The sequence below is a fragment of the Peromyscus leucopus genome, chromosome 3, assembly GCF_004664715.2.
Source record: "Peromyscus leucopus breed LL Stock chromosome 3, UCI_PerLeu_2.1, whole genome shotgun sequence".
NCBI classification, from domain to species: Eukaryota; Metazoa; Chordata; class Mammalia; order Rodentia; family Cricetidae; genus Peromyscus; species Peromyscus leucopus.
This window is the reverse complement of record NC_051065.1, coordinates 111177321-111204623: the sequence shown is the minus strand read 5'-3', so window position 1 is coordinate 111204623 and position 27303 is coordinate 111177321. Positions and strand designations below refer to the sequence as shown.

Sequence of the window (27303 nt, the reverse complement as noted above, 5' to 3'; positions counted from 1 at the left end):
GAGAAATGGCTCGGTGGTTAAGAGTGTTTTTCATTGGCTCCCAACACCCATGTCAGGTGGCTCACAACCTCTTCTAAATTCAGCTCCATGGCCTCCATAGGCAGCTGCACACATGTGGCCTACTCAGACACACATATGCAAGTAAATAGATATAAATCTTTAAAAAAAGAAACAACTTTAAAAACTGCAGCAGTAAGGCAAAAATCTTTGACTTCATAACATTTTAAAAAGGGAAAAAGATGTGTGGAAAATAGAGCAGAAAGAAATAGGCAGAATGAGAGAGGACCTGGAAAATAGAACCATCAGAAAAGTTTCTCTAGCACATTGGTATTTTAAACTTATGTGTTTTCCTGCATGTATATCTTTGCACTGTGTGTGTTCAATACATGTACTTCATGCCTCAGGAGGCCAGAACATCTGGAACTGGAGTTGCAGACAGTTGTGAGCTGCCATGTGGGCGCTAGGAATCGAACCCAGTCCTCTGGAAGAACAGACAGTGCTCTTTAAGAACTCAGGCTTTTTCCAGCCCAGGAAGGTGGTATTTTAAGTGAAGTATAAGGCCTTCTCTGATCAGTAACATGGCAAGGGCAAAGGCCCTGATGGTGAAGATACTTGGCATGTCTAAGGAAGAGCATGGTTAATGTAGCTGGATCCAGTGAGTTCAAGGAATTACAATAAGGTCCAAGAGATAGTATTATTGAATTGCAAATAATATTGGTAAGGACCTCAGTTCCTATAGGGAGTTAGGATGCCATTGGATCTGAGCAGAAGGAGGACACAACCCTGACTTCAGAACCACCCAGACAACTGCGTGGAGAAAACGATCACAGGGTATCAAGGGTGCTAAGTAGAAAGAAATCCTTTGCAGTAACTGCACACAGGCAGACGGGACAGGCTTAGACTAGGGTAACACAGTGAAAGCGGTACACAGAGTATGGGGATGCTCCAGAGCAAGCAACAGCATTTTCTGGGATGGGGTATGAAGTGTACGTAAAGAGAGGCATCGAGGACATTTTAGGCTAGATCAGAATAACAGAGTTACTGGTATTACTAACTAGTTCATTTTAGGTCACAAGTCAGATATTAAATGGGTTAAGATAGTATTTCATTATACTATGACATAAGGTTATGATTTTCACCAAATTTTAATTTTTCAAAATTCATTCTTCAGGTCAGTTTACAACACTGGCAGTTTTCAATCAGAAAAGGTTTTATTACAAGAAACAATGACATCAGGTAAAAATGCAAAAATTGTGCAATTACGGCAAAATGTTTAAAAATATCTACACATTTGCCCCATAGGACTACAGTACTTACTACATACCTGAGCACTGAATATTGAATGCCATTTAAAACTTCTTTACATGGGACTCTGGTTCCTTACAGATCATATCCACTTTTCCTCATGCACCAATGAAATCAACTTGACGCTTACTTACACATCAACTTTGTAGGAGAACAAGAAACAAAGACGACATAAATAATTTCTTCTTTCCTACAACAAAGTTACACCTAGCCCAGTTTTCATTGTATAAAAACTATATAGGAAAAGTGCTACGTACATTCTTCAAACATAGTTAAAGTGGGATTGGCATGTTAGATCTTTTAATTCTGTAGTAGCCATTGTGCCTTCTACTAATATTCTCAAACTATGAAAATGTACCTTAAGTATCTACACATAAACCCACACATATCACTAATCTTAGTTTCCTAGGACCTTTTCTGAAATCATTTTAAAAGTGGCAAAATATCCCAGCTATTTAATGTAAACAAATAGTTCTTCATACAAAATTCAATATATATATTCTACTCCCATAGCAAATTCTAAACCTTGGCTTTGACACACTATACTTAGATGATACCCTCAATATACACTGTTATAACAAAAGGACCAACTGTTGTACAGATCAACAGAATAAATCTAGCGTAGATTAGCCACAGTGTGTTGTTCTTTTATATATCATATGGAACATGTACATTGCTAACTCAATGTCCTATGTCTTGTTTTCAAGTAATACATTTTCCTAAATACAGAGATTGTCAAAGTGGCAGGAAATCTTAGATACTCAACAAAGCTTTCAAAAATAAATTACATGGATATCTCTTGTAAAAACTATTTTTCCCTCTCATTAGCAATGCAAAACTGTAATTCAAACAATTCACAGAAATAACCCTAAAACAGCATGAAGCAAAAGGAAACACAAGACAAACTAGAGAGGTAAAAAAATATTGGTTGACAAAGTTGACAGAGATTAGGAGGAACCGCACGTCTAGCTGTGCGGGACACGAACACACGCATTCTTGAATGCTGTCCACTTGACTTCCTGCTTCAGAGAACCAGCTCTACTTGGAGGGCCTTTGTAAAGCAGTCTACAGTTTCTGGAAAAGGAGGTATGTGATGCAAGAGGCAATGTTTTCAATTTGTTTCACAGTATCACCTTACAATTTGTGCAAGACTTTTTTTTTTCTTTTCTTTTCTCTCTCTCTCTTTTTTTTTTCCCCCAATACAAACCATGCCAGTTTTCTTCAAGAGAATCAAACTTCTGACTGAGGACAGACTCTGATCTTATGTGTGTATTACTTATCAGTTATAGTAAGCATAGTAATGAGTACATTATCAATCCAGATACTTGCCTTAGGTACAAAAGGACTTACTTAGGAATATTAACATGAAGGACAAACCAACTGAGAAACTTATCAGTTAAATATGAACAGCTCTTTAGAACCCACAGTACAGAAAGCTATGATTCTGTTCCTCCTTCATCCTTCCTTCTATATCACCTTCACCTTAAACAAGTGTTTCAACATAAAAATATTCACCACTGTTGAGTGCAATAAATAAAGAGGTTATAACTGTAATATGAACCTTAAAAGCCACTAAATTATTAGAGTACTGTAAGATTCAGTTCTAGAAAACAGAATTTTAAAAGTAGGTGTAAAACTTCACATTTTAAGTTATATAACTTTCATGGTACCAACAATGACTGGACAAGTAGAGGATGGAAAAAGAGGTTGGGCAACAAAACAGCCCATGTTAGTGCAAACTTGGGATTGTAAAACTGAATCCAGTTAGACCAATGGCCATCGGCCATATCCTATCACACAAAGAGCAGACCTTATGAAGTCACAAGACAAAGTGCCACAGCCATGGAACTAGCATGCTAATCTGAAAGAGAAACACAGACTCAAACCATTTAAACCGGTCTAGCTACACATGAATTAACTTATACGAGCACCAGTCACCTGCAAATCTGAGCCCTTTCTGGGATTTTAAAAGATGAAACAGTAGCACTTGAAAAAGTTATGGACAGAAAACTGCCACTTCAAAGTTTTAACTTAAAGTTACATGAGAATATGAAACAACGTGACTGAAAGTTCTTTCTGAGACTGAGTTTTCCTTCAGTTTGACAGAGCTTAAAATCTCGTACACTTGAAAACAGTACACAAAAATAGATATGCAAATACATATAAATAGTAAGAATGAGGATCTAAGTTAGTGCTTCTCTGTGTTAGAGAGATCACAGCTAAATAAATGATATTGCCTCATATTGTTACCCGTATTTAAAATAAAAAGTCACGTTAACTAGTTTGGATGTCTCTACCCAGGAATACTCAAACTGCTTTTTAAGAGTGCATAGTTGTCTTGATTCACCTGGTTTCTCAGGGACTATTTATCACAAAATTCTAGAATGATACTTTTATGTCAGGGGTGGAAAAATGCTGATAATTGCACTTTGTTATCTTTCCTTACTGAAATGAAAATATCATGAAGATAAAAGCAAATCCCTCCCCACACAATCTTTACGAGCACCCATTTCTGTATACAAAACTCTCAGCTTTCATCAATGTTGACATTATTTCCTAAACAAGGTTCCTTAGTATGAGATGCCAGTGACGTGCTGAGGCCTGTTACGTATTACAGTACTTTCTGAAGACACTGAGGATAGAGTTTAGCCACAGCACACTCAAAATGGCGGCCAAGGTCCCACAGCCGATCTGGGGTCTCATACACTTTCATCCACTGGTCAGCAATATCATCATACTGGTAAAGAGAATTTTTCCTGCTGGTTCTGAAGATATGTTCTTCAACAGTCACTTGAGTAGCTCGGACAAATAAATGGAGTTTATTCTGAAAAAGTACCAGCTTAAGGTATGGATTTATAGACTGATCACATGGAAAGTCCTTCTTCCGAGTCCATTTATTGAGCTCTATGTCATAGGCTTCTACAGTAAACACACGCTGATGATTTCCACAGGTCCCAGCTATGTAGTAGATGGAGTCCTTGTACACAGCCGCCAAGCCCTGGATTCTAGGCACAGTCATGGGGGTTAGAAATCCCCAGTAGTCTTTTTGAGGCTCATAGAAGAGGAAAAATTCTCCTAAAAAAAGAAAAAAAGAAACAAATATGTAAAATTTCAAGTTTGGTTGCATCTTTAATTCCAACCTCTGAAGACTAAAGAGCTTATGTTTTCCAAACATTTGCCTCCTAAAATATACAGAGTAACAGTAATATTATAGTCAACCTGCATTGATATATATAATCTGGGGAGAATAAGGCAGGTAACATGCACACATACAATTTAACCATAAAAACCCATTATATATGTGTGTGCTATTTGGTTAGAAAATAGCACATAGAATTGTTTAGATTTGTGCTTGTGGGTCACTGATGTGTTTACATGAATGTTGTTATAAAGCAAAGATAAATTTCAAAACAATTTATGGAACTGACATTGAGTCAGTTACTATTCTAAACTGACAATAAAAGGCTGTGGTGAGTCAGACTGCCAATAGGAAAATGTCTGAAAGAATTAAAATAAAGAATTACAAGATCCTACTAATGATATAGCACTGCTTGTTTTTTTTGATAAGGTCTCCAGCCTGAGCTCAGGCTGGCCTTGACTTAAAATCCTCCTACCATGTGCAACTATAGGCATGTGCAACTATGCCCAGCTTAATAAGAACACTGTATAATGTCTTTGTGTTAACAATATGAACCCTATGGGCATATTAAATTTATACTTCAGCAGTTATAGGTAGAGCAGGTCGAACATTTATACAAAGTGCTTGATACTCTAAGTATTTCAGCGTTTAGAGTATCTGCATATATATAATATGTTACTTTGGGGATTACTCCAAGTCAAAACATGAATTACTACAGTATTTTCATTGCCTGTGTTTCAACTGTCACCTGTTATATAAGGTCAGGTATGGAATTTTCCATGTGTAGAACCACAACAGTGCTCAAAAAGCCTCAGATTTCAAAACATTTGGCTTTTTACATTAGCGATGCTCAACCTGTAAGACAGTTTTCGTCAGGTTACATATATAAAGAAGCTTTGTTGGAGTTAGTAATGAATACCAGATTCATACAGCTTCCCTTTAAACTATTCTATTAGGGACACTCTCATCTATAAATAAAATTGCCTGCTTAATAACAGTGACATTTCAACTCCAATTTTATTTAAGTCTCAACTTTCGCTTACACATTACTTCTCCTTATTGGCTAACATATTACATTATTCTTTTTTTTTTTTTTTTTTTTCCCGTTTTTTGAGACAGGGTTTCTCTGTGTAGCTCTTGCGTCTTTCCTGGAACTCACTTGGTAGCCCAGGCTGGCCTCGAACTCACAAAGATCCGCCTGCCTCTGCCTCCTGAGTGCTGGGATTAAAGGTGTGCGCCACCACCACCCGGCCATATTACATTATTCTTGATAAAGAAAATGGAGTTAAGATCTTTTACATGTCTCAATTCTCTACAAATTTCATATAATAAAAAGTTAAATTTTAAGAAATCTCAACTCAGTTGATGCAGGATCTCCTTCCTGCATCATCAAGGCTGAGCAAGGCATCCCACCATAGGTAATGGACTCCATAATGCCAGCTCATGCACCAGGGACAGATCTTTATCCCACTGCCAAGAACCCCTCAAACAGACCAAGCTACACAACTGTCTCTTGTACGCAGAGGGCCTAGTCCGGTCCTGTGCAGGTTCCACAGCTTTTGAAGGAGGGAATGGGGGTCAGGGGGTTAGAGGGGAGTAGGAGGAGGGTTGAGAGTGGGATCTGCGTTGTTATGTAAAATGAGTAAAAAAAATTTAATTTAAAAAAGAAATCTCAACTCCTCTTTAATAAACTAAAATCAATGACAAGCAATTAAAAAGACTCAGGGCTTCAGATTCTTCTTATGTAAAATACAACCTCCAGTTACAAACTATTTGTTTTGGTCCTGATAATCTATTAAGTCATTGCTGTTTTGATACAGTATTTGCATTAATATACAGCCCACACATTCCATTAAAATTATCTCTATAAACTACTTTGCCAGTAACATACAGAGATAGAGAAAGAGAGGAGCATACTTCATCACACTGAATGATATAACTATCTTGAATGAATTATACATCCATTTTTATATTTTACGAAGATAAGCCCGTCATGCCAAGTTTTCATTTAACGAAAATATGGTACCAGACAGTACTTCTCCTTAGTTAATTCTGCAAAATAAGCAATGTACAGCAAACATGTCCAGGCATCTCTCAAAAATTTTAAGTCAAAAGATTAGAGCAAAAAATATAATTTTTTAAAAATGGGATGGGGCTTAAAAATAACCATATATATCTTCATAAAAACTTACACTGTTCCTGTTTTATTCATGTAGTCATATAAGGAAATTACTTAAACATAACCCATTAAGAAACACGGAAAGTGAATTAGGATTTTAGAATTATCCACACTGCATTCAAAATCCCTGCAAGTAAAACCTTTAAGAAAAATGTTAAGGGGAAAAGTGCTAGCAATACAAGCAAGAGGATCTAAGTTCAGATTCCCAGGAGCCACAAGGAAGCAGGGCAACGTGGCACACCAGTAACCCCAGCAGTGAGGGAGTGGAGAAAGTCAGATTCCCGAGGGACTCGGTGGCCAGCTAGTTGAGACAATTGGTAGGCTCCAGTTTCAATGAGATCCTGTCTCAGAACTAAGGTGGACAGCAATAGAGAAAGACACCCAATGTTAATGTCTGATCTTCACACCTGCACATTCATATACATACCATTAAAAAAAAAAGGTGAGATCTAAAGAACGTAACTTCAAGACTTTGTAATTAAGCTTCATAACTATGGAACCCTTTGTGGGGCTGGAAAGTGGCTCAGTGGCTAGGAGCACTAGCTGTTCTATTAGAGGACTCAAGTTCGATTCCCAGCATCCACACAGCAGCACAACCATCTTACTCTAGTTCCAAGGTATTCATCCCTCTTCTGGCCTCTGCAGTCTCCAAGTAGGTATGTGGTTCATATATATAAAAACAAACAAGCAAAAAACCCACAAACAAACAAAAAAAAATTGGTAGGTGTGGTGGTAATTTAATTATACTGAAATGTGATTTTGATTGTATGTTAATAAATAAAGTTGCCCGGGGGTCAGAGCTATTAGAGCCATAGCAAGAGTGTGGCGGTGGTGGCACATGCCTTTAATCCTAGCATTCCAGAGATAGAAATCCCTCTGGATCTCTGTGAGTTCGGGGCCACATTGGAAATAGCCAAGCATGGTGGTGACACACTCCTTTAATCCCAGAAAGCCAGCCTTTAATCCCAGGGAGTGGTGGTAGAAAGCAAAAAGATATATAAGGCATGAGGACCAGAACTAGAAGCATTTGGCTGGTTAAGCTTTCAGGCTTTGGAGCAACACAGTTCAGCTGAGAGCTATTGGGATGAGGACACAGAAGCTTCCAGTCTGAGGAAACAGGACCAGCTGAGGAACTGGTGAGGTGAGATAGCTGTGGCTTGTTCTGTCTCTTTAAATAGACGAACAGACGGGAAATAGAGGCTCTCATTCGGGAGGCTGGGACACTGCAGGCGAAAGGGTGAGATTTTGGCTCTGAGCTCTGACCTCTCGGCTTTCTCTTTCGCATTGTTTCTGTGTTTCTTATTTAATAAGAAGGTTGGTTACATCAATAGGTAGGAGTTGGAAATATAGCTCAGTGTTTAAAAGCACTGGCTTCTCTTCCAAAGGACCTGGGTTCAGTGTCTAGAACACACATGTCAGTTCACAACTGTCTATAACTCCAGTTCCAGGGGATCCAACACCCTCTTCTGATCTGTGGACACTGCATACACATGGTGCCCAGACATAAATGCAGACAAAATGCTCATACATAAAAAATAAAAACAAATCTTTTTAAAAAAAAAATCCTTGGTAAATGAATAGTGTAATTCCGGTAAACTCATTTGTTAAGTTCCATAAAAAAGTAGTTGCTATATCTCTTGACTATATTATTGAAAAACAAAAATGATTAACCTTTGTTTATTTAGACTTTTTTAAATGCTCTGAAATAGTAATAGCTGAACTATTACTTATTAAATTGTTTTTAGAAATACTTTATATGATATCCAAACATAATACAAAACAAAGGACCATTTCAGTAACTTAAAAATAACTTAAATTTTTTAACTTTTTTACCTTGATTTTCTCAGGCAGAATGTTCTAGTATAGTTCATGGTTAGGAAACCAGAAATATGAACTGCTAGGACTGTTACCTGCTTTACTATTATTAAGTACCCCACCCTTTCATGAAGAATCACTCTGTCACCTACCCTGTAAAACATAGATCTTCTCTTTGTGCTCCACAGCGTTATGAAACTCCATTGCAACCGGCATGGCACAAACAGTCATCCAGCAGTTCTCTCTGCTGTCATAGCACTCCACGGACTTCAGGGAGTTTCTTCCATCACCTTCATACACACGCCCTCCAATTGCATACATTTTACCAGAGCAATGCACTAGTTTGCAGCCTATTCTGGCTCGAAGCAAGGATGGCTTGGATAGCCATCTATTGGTGGAATGGTCATACATCCAAAAATCATTTTCTGCCTTATGATCGATGGAGACCTCACTGCTGCTTGGCCTGTACCCTCCTGCAATGTAAATGTCATTATCTGGTGATACCAGAATCCCAACTTCTCTTAGGTCATTTGGTGGTTTGCATAGTTTAAACACTCTTCCTGTGACTATATCTAGACAAGGCACTGTTTGCTTCTTTCCTGAGTGTTTGTGTGCAGCATCAAAACATATGATCATTTCAGAAGCAGTCATTCCAAGCCTCTGCGTACAGCCATTGGTGTTGGATAGTCCCTTTTCTCCATAGCTTTTGGCTATGGCCTGTGCAAACTGAGGTGGAATTGTCTTGATAAATGTATCGTCCATCAAAGGAAAACGTATACATTTGGCAAAAATTTCTGGAAGGTGTACTTCTCTTTCATTTTGCTCATGTTCAAACCACCTTATAATGCTTTCATAAACATGTTCTTCCCGGTCTACATTTAAATCATCACTATCTAGTATGCTTATGAGTTGGTCTTTTGTCAGCTGGAGAAACTCTTGTTCTTTGGTGACACACAGAAACTTTTTACGGATGTATTCTTTTGATCGATCTCCAAGTTCTTGATGACCATAATGATCAGCAAAGATAAAGACCCCAATAGAATTTTGTGGGTCCAAATGACTAATCATGTACTTAGCACACTGGTCTTGTATGGAAGGAATTTGGAAGATGCTAGCTGTAGTGAACAAGGCTTGAACATTGGCCTCTGTCAGAATAACTCTAGAGGTATAGGCATAATTCAATACTAAATCCATTGATTCAGCTTCGACACCAATGATTCGAACTTCTTTCTGAGTACTCTCTGTAAGGCCGCTAGTGAACATGGACCTAAGAAAGAAAAAGTGGTTAATATTTTATATGTACCACAAATGAAAATTTTTAGAAGTATAAAGTTGTCACACAGATAAGTCCTTCTGAAGCAAAAGGAATACATTCCTCATGTTCTGCACAGGGATGAACTAGTACAAGAATTTAAATCTAGTTAATCTCAAAAGCTCTGTTCTCAGGGTCATTCCATCTTGTGCCAAGAATTAAAAAACATACAATCTAAAAATAGGTACACTGGTAGATTGCTTCAAGCTGAAATCACCTGGGGAACTAACTAAAGCTGATGGAAGGGCCATGTGGCCTCTCTCCCTCTATGCAGCAAATCATGGAGACTCTTTCAGGATGGTGGTCCTTCACATACCAAGGCTAGAAAATAGCCACGATCACCAGAGTAATTGGGTAATTGTGGCTGGAGTGAGCCTGATTAAACAAACTCTGAAGTCACTCTTTGTCTCTCAAATGCTTCTACAACTCCCCCACTCCCACATATCCCCAAGTAACATCCTAAAATTTATGGTCCTAAACCAGATAGCCACTTACCCTGACATTCCTTGACAAATGTACTGTTCTTTGTCTAACAGATACAAATGCATCATGCTTCAGTTATTTGTGTGGACTTTACTTTCTTGGAAGAATCCCTCTGTGCATATAAAATTAATAAGACTCTTACAGGCATCTCTTGTTAATCAGATTGTGTGCTAATTGGGTTCCTTAGTCTCACTAGAGTCCACATAAGACCTGGAAAAGGGAGAGGGGCAGGATTCTGTTCTCACATGCTAACTATGGGAAAAGGAGAATGTTGGTAAGAACCATAAGTGACATATTTCAGATCTGATTGTCCTTGGAGCACCTACTCAAGCCTCTAGTCAAACTGCCTTACAGATAAAGAGACCTTAAATTGTCATGTCCCAGAAAGTTCAATATATCATCAGGACAGCTAGCTTATCCTAAGCACATTGAGCCAATCTAATAAAATCTTTGATGGCCCAGTGAAAATTACAAGAGAACTTGTATACACAAAGTAAATTTTCATCTCAGAAAGAGAATAGCATTCTTCAAAGGTATATATTTTTCACCTATACCTTTTAAAACTGAAATCCTTTGAAAGATCATTTTACTTATTCTTGGACACTTTGAAAACCCTTTCTTAAAATAGATATACTTCATTTTAAAGTTAAAGTTCCTGTATTTTACCTATTTATATCCATATAAAAAATGATAGGGTTAATATAATGTCTTTTTCTAAAAAGTTTCACATTTAACACATTGCTGATTCCATGGAAATTATGTTTAATTTCCCCAAATTATACCCTCAAGACTAAGCTTCTAAGGTGGGTGCAGTGGTGTATGACCCCAGTTCGTGGAAGGCTGAGGCAAGAGTGTGACCACAAATTCATAGTGTCCTGAGCAACAATAAATCTGAGAACAGCTTGGGCATGCTTTAATATTTTGCTTCAGTCAAGACAGTTTGGTTTTTATTTCTTTTTTAACTGAGTATATTTATGAAACCTTTCCCAAAACAGTAAGCAGATAAAACACTTGGACTTTTAAGTAAACATCATTTCCTTTCTGTGAGGCTTCATTCTAAAGAACTTTTTGTTGTTGTTTTGAGACAAGGTCTTTTTATATAGCCCTGGTTGTTCTGGAACTCACTACATAGACTAGGCTGGCCTTGAACTCACAGAGCTCCTCCTACTTCTCTCTGACTCCCCAAGTGCTGGAATTAAAGGTGTGTACTACCACAACTAACCATTCTAGGAAACTCTTAAATAGTAAAAGTCTCCCAAAAGCCCTATGAGAAAAGATGTGTGTGCTTTTATTCTTTCTGAAAAGCATCTGGGGTGCTTAATAGAATTGAAGAAATCTATGTGGTAAGGGGGATAAAAGCAACTAGATCTAGACCCTTTGAACTTGTTTCATTATCCTGTGAAAAGTATCCTAACTAGGAAAATGGGCAGACACCTATGAAATCCTCATCAAACACATGGGGGCTTCGTTTTTTAAAAAGATGTTATTCTCTTATTTATATGTACGCATGTGGAAGATTGTTCACATGTGAGTGCAGATGCCTGCAGAGATTACAAGAGGGCATTGGATCCCCCTGGAATTGGAGCTACAGTGGTGGTGAGTGGCCTGATATGGGTGTTGCTAACTAAATTTGGATCCTCTGCAAGAGCGGTTAGTGATCTTAACCGTGGAGTCATCTCTCCAGTCCTCAATTCGTGAGATTTTAATAAGCAGAATGAGAAACCTGGAGGGTACAAGAGATCAACTTGGTATACAGACTACTTATCTTTTTCACTTCAATAATGTAAGTTTTAAGTTTAATATTACTACAGGCTTTGATGACTACAAATCAGATGTTCCTACATTTGAGCTGGTTTCCAGTTCAGGTAATGAATGATTCAACTATAAAGCTACCAAATAAAAAGAAAAATCTGGGCCTTCATTAGGTAGAAAGGAAGAATGTCATCACATATCTCTTTATCCTGAGCCACTCTTGCCTTCAACAGGCTAGGCTAACACATGGGAATGGCCTGATACCTCAGTGAGTTCCCTAAAAGGTTCTTCATGTACTCTAAATACATTGTGGGGGTACTTTCTCGCACAGAATACCAAGTAGCAAAAATATTTCATAGTCATTAATTTTGGCAATCACTGGATCAGGAAATGGCCAGGTCACATTCCAGCTGTTCTAATTCTTTCACCTGTGCTGCCATGCAAGGTTTAGAAACTATTAAGTGGATTTCTGAGATCCCCATACCAAGACAGCCAAGAAACTTGTGTGCAGAAAAGAATTTAGTTTTTTAGTTTTCTAGCAACATCTACATGTGAATGTTCAGAAATATTTCCAAACATTTTTTAACTTCTTAGAAACTAAGATCTACTGTATCCATACTTCTTTCGTGTAGGCATTCAAATCTAATTTTAATTATATGTGACATTTATATGGTATTATCTAGAGAATAAAGTTTCAGTGAGAAAATTTTTACTTTGAAGCTCCATTTTACTATCAAAGATAACAGTTTTTTTTTTTTAAACAGAAACTTTAATGAAGACCCATTTCATCCATTTTTGTCCTACAAATGTCACACGGTAAGTCTACTTTTGGAATAGAATCGAGCTCTGCCACTCGATTGACTCAGATAGCACTCACCGAGAATCTTTTTTCATATGTAAATGGATATGTATGTATGTATTTCATATGTATCTGATTAGAGATTAAGATTATTAAGATTATAGAAGACAGTACAAATCAAGTAAGCTTCATTCAGTTTGGTAAGGAGCAACTGTGGTATATAGTCAAACACATACATGAGGAACAGCAGTGGTTTCCATTGCCAGCTGGCTTACCACCCTGTGATAACTGATACTTAGTAGTTCAATGGCCTACCCACGACAAGTCTAATTGGGTTTTGTCTGTTTGTTTTTTCAGACAGGGTTTCTGTGTATAGCTTTGGAGCCTTTCCTAAAGCTCACTCTGTAGTCCAGGCTGCCTCGAACTCAGAGATCCGCCTGCCTCTGCCTCCTGAGTGCTGGGATTAAAGGATTAAAGTCAAATGCCACTACCCAGCTCTAATTGGTTTTAAGATCAGACTGAAGCCAGGCACTGGTGGCACACTTCCTTAATCCCAGCATTCGGGAGGCAGAGCCAGGTGGGCATCTGTGAGCAAGACCCAACAAAAAACAAAAAAAAAAAAAAAAAAAAAAAAGAATCAAATTGAAGTAACAACATTCAATCCAGCATTCTGAGAAGAACAAGAAACTCATGAATGCAGCATTACAGCGGGATGTGCCCTATAAGCACCTCGAAAGATTAAAGCCGGAGTGTGGCTGACAAGATGTTCTTGCTATCATTCATGAACTACTTCTGAATACCAAAGGGCTTTTAGAAGAAAATACTTGATACAAAACATTGATGCTCAGGAAGAAAGTTACCTTTACCAATCACTTGTTCTTAGAATAAGAATTTAGTTTTCAGACCCAACTTTAAAATGTTCACTTTTCAATATTTTATGTTAAAAGTAAACAGAAAATGAAAGTGAAAAAAGCAGTTACTTCTGGGAATCTTGGAAACAAAGACAAAGTATTTCATTTATTCCACTTTTTTTGTTTGTTTGTTTGTTTTGTTTTGTTTTCCTAGACAAGGTTTCTCTGTGTAGTTTTGGTGCCTGTCCTGGAGCTCCCTCTCTAGACCAGGCTGGCCTCGAACTCACAGATCCGGCTGACTCTGCCTCCCAGAGTGCTGGGATTAAAGGCATGCACCACCAACACCACCAACACCGATGCCACCGCCTGGCTCTTCCACTACTTTTTACAAACTCCATGGCATTAAAACAATCTACTGTCCTGATTTACTTGTAAAGGAACAGGTTCCTGTGTTTTAAACTCAAAAAAAAAAAAAAAATGTTATACATACTTTTAAAAAAATCATGAATTTTTAAAACTAAAGTGTAGGTCATTCTCTAATAAAACTTCCAATGATTGAAATACTGTATATCTTCGCTGTTGCCCAATATAGCAACCACCAGCCCCACCCAGCTACCTGTGTACCTGACAAGGCGCCTTCCATATTGGGGAACACCTCACACAGAGGTCCAACTATCTGATCTCTAGAATCCCACAGTTCAAAACAAGGGCTCATTAATAAGACAAGGCCTGTTACCTCCTCGCAGAAAACAAACTCATTGTTTGCCTTCATTTATTTGTCCCAACTCAATATCATAACCAAGTGGGCAACACTGGAGACGAAAGGGAATCTGGTACGGATAGTAATACAAGTTTCTACCGTCGTCATACCTGAAGTAGGGGCTGATGGCAGCAAGAACGTTTCTATGACAGGAAAATGTTTTCCCGTGATCCACTTCCACTACAATGTCTGTCAACTGTCCTTCATCGTACATTGTTTTGAGTTGCTTAAGAATACTGCAAGCATGGAAGGGGTCCATCGCTTCGTTGGTTGTGTCTGAAGATGGGATCCCATTCGTTGCTGGGGAAGACTTACTTAAATCTAGGAGGAAAAAAATCGTACAACCACAAGAAGTTCGAAGCCAGTTACGGCGTCGTGGGTCCTTTCCCCCCGCACCTCCCACCCTTTACACAAACACCCCTGTCTAGGCACAGGACCGCCGACGTGGGCTCTGGGAGCCGAGCGCCCAGCGAGGGCAAACAAGTTCCCAGGCCAGCGCGCTCCTCGGGAGCCCGGCGAGCCCGGACCGCCGCGAGGGAGGGTGTGAGGCGAGCCAGCCGAACCGGCGGCGGCGGTGCGCGGGGACTCGGCTCGGGGCCGAGCGGGGATCGAGAGCCTCCCGAGGGCAGCGCGACTGAGGGCGAACGCCAGGGCGACCCGCAACCGCCTCGCGGGCGGCCGGTATCCAGACGCCCCGGTCTCCGCGGGCGCGCCGCCCACCGCCCTCCTCCCCATTCATCTTCACCCCCGCGCCCGCCGCCTCTCCATCCTTCCCTCCCTCCCGCCTTACGGCCGCCTCCCCAGGTCGGGGCCGACCACCGCGCGCCTGCTTCCCTCTTCCAGCACCGCGGCAGCCGTACCACGCCACCCACCTGCCGACGCAGCCATTACTCCAAGGGGCCCCGGCTCCGGTTATTTAAAGAGGAAATGTCATTGCGCTTCGCTCGCTCCCGGGTTCCGGCTCTACTAAGCATCGCCTAGCCAATGGGGGCGCCTGACCAGGCTGGCTCCTCCCCAAGCCTCGAAATTCATGGCGCTGATTGGTCAGCATTCGAATAATTGCGCATCGGGAAATGTAGTTTTTGTGCCCCCGTTCCCGCGTGCTCCTAGTCGGGCAGGGGCCCAAACCGGGTATTCCTATTGGCTAGCTGGGCGGAGGTGGAGAGTCCGGAGCCCGCCAGCTTGTGCCTGTGAGATGCGCAGCGCCCGCCGGGAAATGTAGTCCTCTGGCTGAGGAGGGCTGTCACTCTCAGGCGTGAGGTAGGAGAAGCTCTTGTAGCCCAAATTTCCCTGCCTAAGGCCTCTCTCCTAGTCTCGACTCCGTTTTAAAAATCAATTCTTCATTCCCCAAACTCCCTGCCCCTGACTAGATTCCGGTATGAAAACGCGCTCTGCGTGAGAGCTTTGAAACTCTAAAAAGTTAGAAATGGTCAGGAGGGCTGTTATCCAAAAATGCAAAGGCATTAAGACACCCTACCCAGAACAAAAATATCGGTAGGCCCCAAAGCAAAGCTCTGATGAGTCACCTGTGACATCCACTTGATGTCACCTTAGCCACATGCCCTGCTTTTTCACAGAAGAGCTGGATCCGGTTACAAGGCCACTCGGGATCAGAATCCACTTGGCTTACCTTTCTAGCACACCCAGGAAACACCTGTCTCGCTCAAGAGTACAGGAGGGCCAGGCGGTGGTGGTGCACTCCTTTAATCCCAGCACTCGGGAGGCAGACGCAGGCGGATCTCTGTGAGTTTGAGGCCAGTTTGGGCTACAGAGTGAGTTCCAGGAAAGGCGCAAAGCTACACAGAGAAACCCTATCTTGAAAAACAAAACCAACTAACCAAACAAACAAAAAAACTGTGCCACCACCACCAGGCGCTCTTCCAGTTCTTGAACATAGATCCTTTACCCTAACATATAAGCAACAGTTGGCATTCAGTCTACCTCATAGTCTTTTGCAAGAAAGCAGGAATTTTATTGTTGACCTATTTTTTTTTCTTCTCCCATTTTTTTTTTTTGCACATGTATGTGGGTGGGAGTGTGTGCGGGTGGTACACGTGTACATGTGTGCATGTGGAGGCCAGAGATTGATGGTGGAGATCCTACATCGTTGCTTCTCTTTATCCAGTGAAGCTCTCAGTGAAACCCAGAGTCCACGCATTAAGGCTAGTTAGTCTTTTCACCAGCTTGCTTGTCCCTGCCTTCCTAGGTTGGGTTCTGAGGATTCCAAAACTTCTCTCTTCTGGCCTGCAGGGGTGTGTGCAGACAGAACACTGTATACATAATAAATAAATAAATCTTTTAAAAAAAAAACTTCTCACACTTGGCGTGGCAAATTCTTTAATCCCTGAGCCATCTCCCTAGCTTTTGTTGGTCTTTTCTGATTTCCTCATCCTGTTTCTGGCATTTTACAGGATGTCTGACACTTTATAAAAACTTAGAGAAAAAAATAAATGTAAAACCAGCGAACAAACACTGGGAATACACTATGAATCGATGAATGATGAAGAAGCATTAGTGGAGAGAGACTTAATTCATGGTGATAACTTTTCCTGGTATTGCAAAGATCAAGAAGGTGAATATTATTTATTTATTATAAAGCTGTAAATTGAACAGAGGCCTCATGCAAGCACAGTATCAGCCCCAGCTGAACTTATTAAAGGCTCTTGAAATTTCACCTATAATTGAAAAAGAAGTGGGGATGATTTAAAACAGTTGAGTTTCATTCCTTAAGTGTGCTAGAAATTCAAAGTTTCAAGTACTATACTGCTATGCAAATTAATGAGATGTGCTTCCTGGAGATTGGGGCTTATAAACATTCTTCACAGTCCTTGCTGATGAAACATGAAAGGCTTGCTTATCATCTTAGTCTTTGCATCATGGATTTGATTTCACTTATTATTCTAACTTTGAATTTGCATTTTTCATCTATTTAATTTAGTTAAATTATTTTGCTCACAATATTGAGGGCATTAAAAATGGCATTAATTCTCATGATAGATTTAGCAAATAAAATACAGAGCATGTATTTTGGGGGGAGTACTACTGACTGTTTAACTGAAGTTCAAATTTAATCAACAACTTTTCCAATCCTGTTAAAATAAGGGAAATGATACTTGTTCTTTAAGAGACACTTGGCCAATTTTTTTTTTTTTTTTTTTGAAATGACAAGAGTCTAACTACACAACCCAGTCTGGCCTTGAACTTGATCTCTTCCTGATTCAACCTTCTGAGTGCTGGGATCACAAGGTCATGTCTCCATGGCTCACTCAATTTTCTACTTAATTCTGTACTAATTAAACAATACGCTTTTCCATAGTGCTAAAGTAACTAAAAGAACGCTTCATCTTCCTTTAATGGGCAAAGATTTGTCAACTTAGGAATGGGGCAGACTACAAAGTACAGAGTTAATCTAAATTTGAGAAATACAAACTTGTAATCATAAGCTTTCCATTCATTTGACACTCTATAAATAGACACCACTACTGGTCAGGTGGTATTGCCTAGTGAAGATTATTATTTTGATGCACTTTTTAAACAGGGTAAGTAGAAGAATCTCAAAGTTGAAGGAATAGTTCTACTAATCCTCAGTGCTTTTTAAGAATCCAAAGACGATTCTGTTTCAGAGAGGACAATAAATGGCCCAAAGCTATAGTTTTATTTTTAAATAAGATAGCTCTAAGTTTAAACTTGACAAAAACCCATAAAGCCTGTGGTGATATTGTGTTCTCCAATATATTGTGCACCCTAATAAATTTATCTGGGGTCAGAGAACAGAACAGCCACTAGACAGATAGAGAGGCCAGAAAATGGTGGCACTCACACCTTTAATCCTATCACTTGGGAGGCAGAGATCCATCTGGATCTCTGTGAGTTCAAAGCCACACTGGAAACAGCCAGGCATGGTGACTCACGCCTTTAATCCCAGGAAGTGATGGCAGGAAGCAGAAAGGTATATTAAGCCATAAGGACCAGGATCTAGAGCCTGGTTAAGCTTTTAGGCTTTTGAGCAGCAGTTCAGCTGAGATCCATTTAGATGAGGACACAGAGGCTTCCAGTTTGAGGAAACAGGATCAGCTGAGGAATTGGTGAAGTGCGGTGGCTGTGGCTTGTTGTGCTTCTCTGATCTTCCAGAATTCACCCCAAAACCTGGCTCCCAGGTTTGATTTTATTAATAAGACCTGTTAAGATTCATGCTACAAGCCTATGCATAGCCTGAAAAGACAGCAGCAAAAATAACCCAGCTTTTTTAATGTATTCAGTACTGTAGAGTCGGGTGGTGGTGGCCTTTAATCCCAGCACTCGGGAGGCAGAGCCTGCCGCATCTCTGTGAGTTTGAGGCCAGCCTGGTCTAGAGAGGGAGATCCAGGACAGGCACCAAAACTACACGGAGAAATCCTGTCTCAAAAAAAAAAAAAAAAAAAAATCAGTATTGTGTTGCCCTTTGAAGCAATTTTCCTACATAGTTACAGTTTAGAGTAAAATATATAAAGGATGGAAATTGTAAAAGCAACCCCAAATAAGAACTGCACTTAAGTTAGGCACTGGAGCTTTCTTGCTGTATATATTACCTCAGAACCAAAAGCAAAGAAGACCACTGGGGTGGCAGCTTGAGAAAAGTCTTGACCTTTAAGTTATAAAGAAGATGAAAGATCATGAAAGCAACAAATTTGAAAAGTGAGGGGGGAAATGCAGTCACCTTTTTGTGTGTGCCTTAACATTTAGAGAATGGCTTTTAGCAATTATCAGTTGTGCACAGGCAACTGTCGATAACGATCCCACACAACTCAGAGGCGAGGGCTGCTCTGATGGAGGAGGAGGGAGAGAAAATAGAACCTCACTCCTGCAAATCGATTCTGGGGCTTTCCAATTTCCTCGTTCCGTTCTGTGGAGGCTGGGAGATTAACCAGGGCTGTGTCAAATGAAAGAAAGGAAGAAGGAAACTGAAGACTCTTACCTCTCAGCCAATGACATCCTGACAAATTTATCTTTCTCAGCGGCAATCTACTTGATGTGTCCGATGTGACATTTTCCTTGTTTTTTTTTTTTTTTTTTTTTTTGTATTAACTGGATTAATGCCTGGAATGAAGCAACAGAATGGTTTTTTTTTTCAATAAATATTTAATATAATTGCAGGTACTAATTTTTTTTTCAATTCTGGGACCTATATGTTGCATATGGTGTATTTTAAATACACAATCTAAGCGAATATTAGCATTAAGTCCACCTATTGGGTGTTTCTCTACTTTATTGTATCTCTTGTGTAATAGTAATAACTAGAAGACTATATATTTTTTCAAACATTGAATTTATTATACCAGGGGATACTAAAATGCATCAATTTGTCCTTTTAGTGCTTAGAATTTAGCCTACACAAGAAGGAAAATGTGTATGGATGAACGTAGTGGTATGGCCGGGCCGTGGTGGTGCACGCCTTTAATCCCAGCACTCGGGAGGCAGAGGCAGGTGGCTCTCTGTGAGTTCGAGGCCAGCCTGGTCTATATAATGAGTTCCAGAAAAGGCACAAAGCTATACAGAGAAACCCTGTCTCAAAAAAACCAAACAAAACAAAAAAGAAAGTAGTGGTATGAATATTTAATTTCTCAAAAAAAAAAAACCATTTTGTTTTATTTTGGTTTTTTTTTGAGACAGGGTTTCACTATTTGCTCTGGCTGTCCTGGAACTTCCAACGTAAATCAGTCTGGGCTTGAGCTCACAGAGATTTGCCTACCTCTGCCTCCCAAGTGCTGGGATTAAAGGTGTGCACCACTACATCAGTCTTCAAAAATATTTTTTTCCTCTCACTACTACTGTATTCTGGGAAGACACTGTGTGCTAGGGTAGGATGACAAAAGGAAGAGAGGGAGAAAAGTGGGAAGGGGAAGGAAGGAGAGGGGAGAGAAGGGGAGGGGAAGGGAGTGGGGAGGAGGGAAATGAATTCCTAACTTAGGACCTTATTGTTTATAGAGGTAAAACATATTCAAATGAAAATCAACTACATCGTAAGAGCTGAAGGCACACTCTAGTTCGATAAGATAAACATCTCAGACAGCATGTTACAGATTTCAGAAGCGCTGAGAGATCATGTTCACTGTAGGAGTTGAGCAGGCCATCAAAGCAGAGGGAGTTACAGAAACACTGACCAAAGCAGTAGACACTCTCTTATTTCTCTTAGCTTGACCTCGAAGGTAAAACATTAACTATGTGTACCTTACTATTGGTGAGACTTAATTAAGACCTGAACAAGGAATGAGAATTAATAGCCATAAATCACCTACTTTATTTCACTTAAACTAAGGGCTTTTAGTTAAATTTGCTATGACTGTTGCTGTAAATGAAAAGACTAGTGCTAACAGTATTTCAGTAGTTGTGAAAGGGTCTTTGGTTCCAGATCTTTTGATTATACTGAAAGGTCCCAGGGACCAGCAGTGCTGAGAAGGATATTATGACATTTCTCCTCATTAAACATGCCTACTTCTGTGTCAATCACAAGGTAATCCAGAATCTGCCAGGAATGATGATTGCCTAGATTTGAGAAACCTTCATTAAGAGAATAAGTAAAAACCAAAATACAGAAAGTCACACTGCTAAACTATTCTGACTTTGTCAGGCAGCACTCATCATTTTAGAGATATGATGATTTACTATTTCTTCATGGTATTTATAATTTACCATGAATAGTTATTAAGTTGACTATGCCCCACAAATCTACTGTAAAATTGAATTACTGTACTGGTCCCTGAATTAATTCAGTCACACTCAAACTGATTTTAAGAGCCAAAGTCATTGTCTGCATGTGGGAAAGATATCAACACTCCCCTCTGCTTGAAGGTTAGCTTATAACCCACCTGAAGCTGGGGGAGTTAAACAGTAATTCTTGTTTCTTTCTAACCCTAGTTATGTTCTGATATATTTTAAGCTCTTGGATTAACTAAAACTCATAACTAGGAACGTGTAAGTAAGCAGCAATCTTCAGACTGCAGATGTGCAAGAACAGAAATTCATAGAGAATAGGCACCAGGTATTTTGAAAAATACACTTTAAACAGAGCAGCGAGAGCGTAATTAAATATTTATAAGACAAAGCTATTGATGTGTCCATAATACTTTCAGGAATAGTTAACTTTTATGTCTGGCTGTTGTACCACAATGTTTCCAGCCAGAAGCTTCTTTCTAGTGGCAGGATGGCCCCAGGTGTTGTTGGATGATGTAGAACAGCATCTCTGGCCCCACCCATTAGGGGACAGGAGCACACTCGACCTCCAGATGTGAAACCAAAAATGTCTGCAGACATTGTGAAATATCCCTTTAGGAGAAAGCTTCCTCCAGCTGTGAGCCACTATTTTTCCTTTTTTTTATATATAAGTTTTTTCATTTATTTTACATACCAACCACAGTTTCCTCTCCCTCCTCTCTTCCATTCCCTCACCCCACCTCCTGTCTACCGTCCTCCGCATCCACTCCTCCATTCATAAGGGGCAGGCCTCCCATGGAAGTCAACAAAGCATGTCATATCACGTTGAGGCAGGACCAACTCTCCCACCCACCCATCCCCACCCTGCATCAAGGCTGGGCAAGGCATCCCTGCATGGGGAATAGGTTCCAAAACGCCAGCTCATGTGCCAGGGACAGGTCCTGAACCCACTGCTATAAACCCCACAAACAGACCAAGCTACACAACTGTCATCCACATGCAGAGGGCCTAGGTCAGTCCCATGCAGACTCCCTAGCTGTCAGTCCAGCATCCATGAGCTCCCATTAGCTCAGGTCAGCTATCTCTGTGGGTTTCCCAGTCATGATCTTGCCCCTCCTGGTCAAGCCATTATTTTAAGTGTGTTCCTGCTGTTCTTCCTCTGGGCCATAGGTGCTTTCACTTTGTTGATAACTCTGTTTCACTTTTCATAAATACAGTACTGTGTAATTTTAAACTATTTCATTTCTTTCCTTTTCTTTTTTTTGTGCCAATTTAAATAATTTTATTAGCCATTCCATTTTCCACCCGTTTTATTAGACATTGCATTTTCCATTTAGGATACAGTGCTTATAAAGTGCAATGTTTTATTTACTTCCTCTCCCTGTGCACATGTTCCATGTTCAAATATTGAGAATGTTCAGGAATTTATTGTAGCAGCTTGAATTTAAAACTGCTATGAAACTTGCTAAATTTGGATTATTCAGTTGTTTCCTGTGGAACAATGCTACACCTCTACTTGGATTGACTTAATCTACCTCTTCAATGGTGGGCCCTGAAGAAGCACCACCAGATGGAGGAGCTCCTCCTCCAGGGAACCCCCCAGGCATTCCTCCAGGCATGCCACCAGCACTCTGGTACAGCTTGGTAATGATGGGGTTGCAGACTTTCTCCAGTTCTTTCTGCTGGTGTTGAAATTCTTCCTTCTCTGCAGTCTGATTCTTTTTTTTTTTTTTTTTTTTTTTTTTTTTTTTTTTTTTTTTTTTTTTTTTCGAGACAGGGTTTCTCTGTGTAGTTTTGCGCTTCCCTGATCTCGCTCTGTAGACCAGGCTGGCTCGAACTCACAGAATCACCTGCTCTGCTCCGAGTGCTGGGATTAAAGGCGTGCGCCACCACGCTGGGCTCTGCAGTCTGATTCTTATCCAGCCAACTGATGATTTCATTACACTTGTCTAGAATCTTCTGTTTTTCCTCATGGTTGATCTTGCCTTGAAGTTTCTCATCTTCTACTGTTGCTTTCATGTTGAAAGCATAGGACCCCCAATGAATTCTTGGAGGAAACCTTGTCTCTCTGCTTCTCATCTTCAGCTTTGTACTTCTCAGCCTCCTGGACCACGAGCTCAATATCCTCCTTGCTCAAGTGGCCCTCGTCACTGGTGATAGTGATCTTGTTCTCCTTGCCTGTGCTCTTACCTACAGCAGAAACATTGAGGATGCCATTGGCATCAATGTCAAAAGTGACTTCAATCTGAGGAACACCACGGGGTTGCTGGAGGTATGCCTGTAAGTTTAAACTTTCCAAGCAGGTAGTTATCCTTGGTCATGGCTCTTTCACCTTCATACACCTGAATGAGCACACCAGGCTGGTTGTCAGAGGAGGTAGTGAAAGTCTGTGTCTGCTTGGTAGTGATGATGGTATTGCGCTTGATGAGGACAATCACGACTCTGGCAGCACTTTCAATATCAAGGGTGAGAGGAGTGACATCCAAGAGCAGAAAATCCTGAACATTCTTAGACTTGTCTCCAGACAGAATGGCGGCCTGGACAGCTGCACCATAAGCAACAGCTTCATCGGGGTTAATGCTCTTATTCAGTTCTTTTCCACTGAAAAAGTCTTGCAGAAGCTTCTGAATCTTGGGGATTCTGGTAGAACCACCCACCAGGACAATGTCATGGATCTGTGACTTGTCTAGTTTGGCATCTCGAAAGGCCTTTTCTACAGGGTCCAGAGTGCCTTGGAACAGGTCAGCATTTAATTCTTCAAATCGAGCATGGGTAATGGAGGTATAGAAGTCGATTCCCTCATAGAGAGAATCAATCTCAATACTGGCCTGGGTGCTGGAGGAGAGGGTACGCTTAGCCCGTTCACAGGCAGTACACAGACACCTGACAGCTCTCTTCTTCTCACTGATGTCCTTCTTGTGCTTTTGCTTAAACTCAGCAATGAAATGATTGACCATTCAGTTATCAAAGTCTTCTCCACCCAAGTGGGTGCCTCCAGCTGTTGACTTGACTTCAAAAATTCCATCCTCAATAGTGAGGATTGACACATCAAAGGTACCACCTCCCAAGTCAAAAGTCAGCATATTCCTTTCAGCTCCAACTGTGGTGATATTGTGTTCCCCAATATATTGTACACCCTAATAAACTTATCTGGGGTCAGAGAACAGGACAGCCACTAGACAGACATAGAGGCCAGAAAATGGTGGCACTCGCATCTTTAATCCTATCACTTGGGAGGCAGAGATCCGTTTGGATCTCTGTAAGTTCAAAGCCACACTGGAAACAGCCAGTGTGTAACAAGAGCCTTTAATCCCAGGAAGTAATGGCAGAAAGCAGAAAGGTATTTATAAGGCGTGAGGACCAGGAACCAGAGCCTGGTTAAGCTTTCAGGCTTTCGAGAAGCAGTTCAGCTGAGATCCATTTGGATAAGGACTCAGAGGCTTCCAGTCCGAGGAAACAGGATCAGCTGAGGAATTGGCAAGGCGAGGTGGCTATGGCTCGTTCTGCTTCTCTGATCTTGCAGCATTTCACCCCAATACCTGACTCCAGGTTTGTTTTTATTAATAAGAACTTTTAAGATTCATGCTACATCTTGTCATTGAAAAAATATATTCTTAGTTCATATACTTCTGATGTGCAAATTAATCTTAAGCCACATTTGTGCTTGACCACATACCTTCTTATCTAACCCATAAGCAACAGCAACAGCAACAGCAGTTGGCTCATTGATAATTTGAAGCACACTGAAGCCAGCAATAGTTCCAGCATCTTTTGTTGCCTGTCACTGAGAATCATTGAAGTAAGCTGGCACAGTGGTAACCGTCTTTCCAAGATAGGTTTCTGCAATTTCCTTCATCTTCATCAGAACCATAGAGGACACCTCCTCTGGGTAGAAACTTTTTGTCTCTCCTTTGTATTCTACTTGGACCTTGGGCCTGCCTGCATCATGCACCACCGACTGAACAACAGCATCATCAAACCCACGTCCGATCAAACATTTGGCATCAAAAACTGTGTTGGTGGTTTTCATTGCAACCTGATTCTTCGCAGCATCCCTAATTAATCATTCTGTGTCAGTAAAAGCAACATAGCTCGGTGTGGTTCATTGACAATTATCTCCACCTTTCCATGCTGGAAGACACCCACACAGGAGTAGGTGGTGCCAAGATCAATGCCAACTGAAGGTCCCTTAGACATGGTTGCGTGTAGGCCTGTGCTATGCTGGCCACGAGACCGCACAAATCCTCCGAAAGCTGCCGCCGCGTTCTTTCATTTATTTTCTTTAAAATTTTTTTTTTTTAGATTTATTAATTTTGTCTTGTGTGTATGAGCGTTTTTTACCTGCATGCATGTCTGTGTGCCACATGCATGCCTGGTGCCTAGGGAGGTCAGAAGGGGAGTGTCAGGTTCCCTAGAACTTGAGATGTGAATGGTTATGAGCCACCATATGACTACTGGACCCAAAACTCAGAACCTCCGCAAAAGTAGCAAGTGCTCTTAGCCACTGAGCCACCTCTCTAGCCTTCTTATCTTCTTATTATGGAATATTATTTTAAGATGTGTTACATTCCTTTATGCTGTGGAACATTTGTTTTAATGATGCAAAGATGTGTTGCTCTTTTCTGTTGCATTTGCTTAACTAAAAGCTGGCAAAAAACAAGCCAAGCTAAGGCCAGGCATTCATAAGAAAGGATAAGACTCCGTGTAATTTATTTGGGAGCTGGTTGGCAGGACCCCCAAAGAGTAAAGAGCAAAAGAGCCAAAGAGAGAAAAAAAACCAACTACACTTTTAAAATATGTATTGTATAGTTATTACATGCTTTAGTTTATAACACATATTACCCCCTAAGTCCTACCTCCTGCTTTATATGTCCTATTTACTCCTGATTATCTACTGTTACTTTTTCCCACTTTAAACATCATTGTTATAGATTTGAAATCCTTCTTTGCACAAGTATATATTCTTGTAAAAAGAAAAAGTTTGTGAGCGTTATATGTACCCTGGGAATTCACATGATATCGTTGGGTTCTGGATCTTTTTATTTATTTATTTAGACCTTTTAAATCTGTGCTATGTTTTTAAGGCTCATCCATATTCTTTGTTCTTTTTTCCATTTTACTTTCTCTAAAGCCCACTCACTGTCTCGTTTTTTTAATCACTCAAAAATGTCATGCAATCAGCTGCATAGAGGAGTATATTGGCAAACCGGTAGGTATAATAGACAAAATAATTACTGTTCAAAGACTTCTAGTCTCAGCTCCCAAGGACTGTGAATAGGTTATGTTATATGACAAACAGGACTGCACAGATATGGTTAGTTGAGGATTTTATGACAAGGAGGTCGTGCTGGATTAGCTCTGTGAGCCCAGCGTGATGGCAAGAGGCTGTAAGGAGGGAACAAAGCACTGAAGTAAGACGATGGAGATGTGATCTTAGAAGCAGAGGTGGAGCAATGTACCCTGAGGAAGTGTGAAGAGACAGAAGCCAAGGAATGCAGGCAGTCTCACAAGCTAGAAAAGGCAGCTGGAGCTTCTCCTCTAGAACCAATGGAAAAGGACAGTCAATGTGAAGGTTTGGGGACATTAGACGTCCAATCTATAGGACAATTTGTCACTTTAAGCTCCTACACTAGTAGTAACTTGTTGCAGCAGCAATGGGAAGGATTACTGTGGGTGAGTTTAGAGAGATCTCGATTTGGGGGATGTGGGGATGTAGGGAGGCTTGGGAAAGAGGGCTGGGGGTAAGAGGAGGGAGGAATGGGGTCTGTGGATAGCATGTGGAGTGAGTAGAAAATTTCTTAATAAAGAAAAATGAAAAAAAAGCATTTGCCAATCTTTACAACTCTGAGTAATGAATTTCAAAGCTTCACTTTTACTTTTCTCTCTCTTCTCCACCAAGTGGAGGAGAAAATAATAAAGATAATATTAAAAAATATTGAGGGGGTTCTCAACATTTAAAGGAAGTTAAATGAATAATAGATTGAAGAACAAGTAATAAAGGAACAATTGCATGGTAAATAGTCATCCCAATCTGTCTGTGAACTCTGTAGGTAGCTTGACTGCAGGGTCCTCCTGCAAGGAGAATAAGTAAAGCCTGAGAGACGAGGGCCAAGGGTCTGAACACAGGATGTATGGGTATTTAGGTACCATCTTCGTCTCCTCTGCTGGTTTTTTTTTTTTTTTTTTTTCTAAAGATAGTGGGTTCATATGATTAGATG

The 27303-nt window shown here is 40.4% G+C and overlaps 1 protein-coding gene, 1 long non-coding RNA gene and 1 pseudogene across 2 annotated transcripts in view; 1 reads left to right on the top strand and 2 right to left on the bottom strand.

The window, feature by feature from the left end:
* Window positions 1–27303, top strand: part of LOC119087644 — a 73054-nt gene that overhangs the window by 30631 nt on the left and 15120 nt on the right. Inside the window, exon 3 of the long non-coding RNA XR_005091143.1 lies at window positions 12750–12801. This is a non-coding gene — a long non-coding RNA (uncharacterized LOC119087644). The remainder of the gene's footprint in view (window positions 1–12749; window positions 12802–27303) is intronic.
* Kbtbd8 (kelch repeat and BTB domain containing 8) lies at window positions 1193–15373 on the bottom strand. The gene is made up of 4 exons (XM_028855389.2): window positions 15268–15373; window positions 14506–14716; window positions 8591–9705; window positions 1193–4380 (listed from the first exon to the last, which is right to left on the bottom strand). Exons 1-4 carry the CDS (start codon window positions 15281–15283, stop codon window positions 3917–3919), a joined length of 1806 nt encoding a protein of 601 aa, XP_028711222.1. The 5' UTR covers window positions 15284–15373; the 3' UTR covers window positions 1193–3916.
* LOC114682121 lies at window positions 22578–25282 on the bottom strand (annotated as a pseudogene).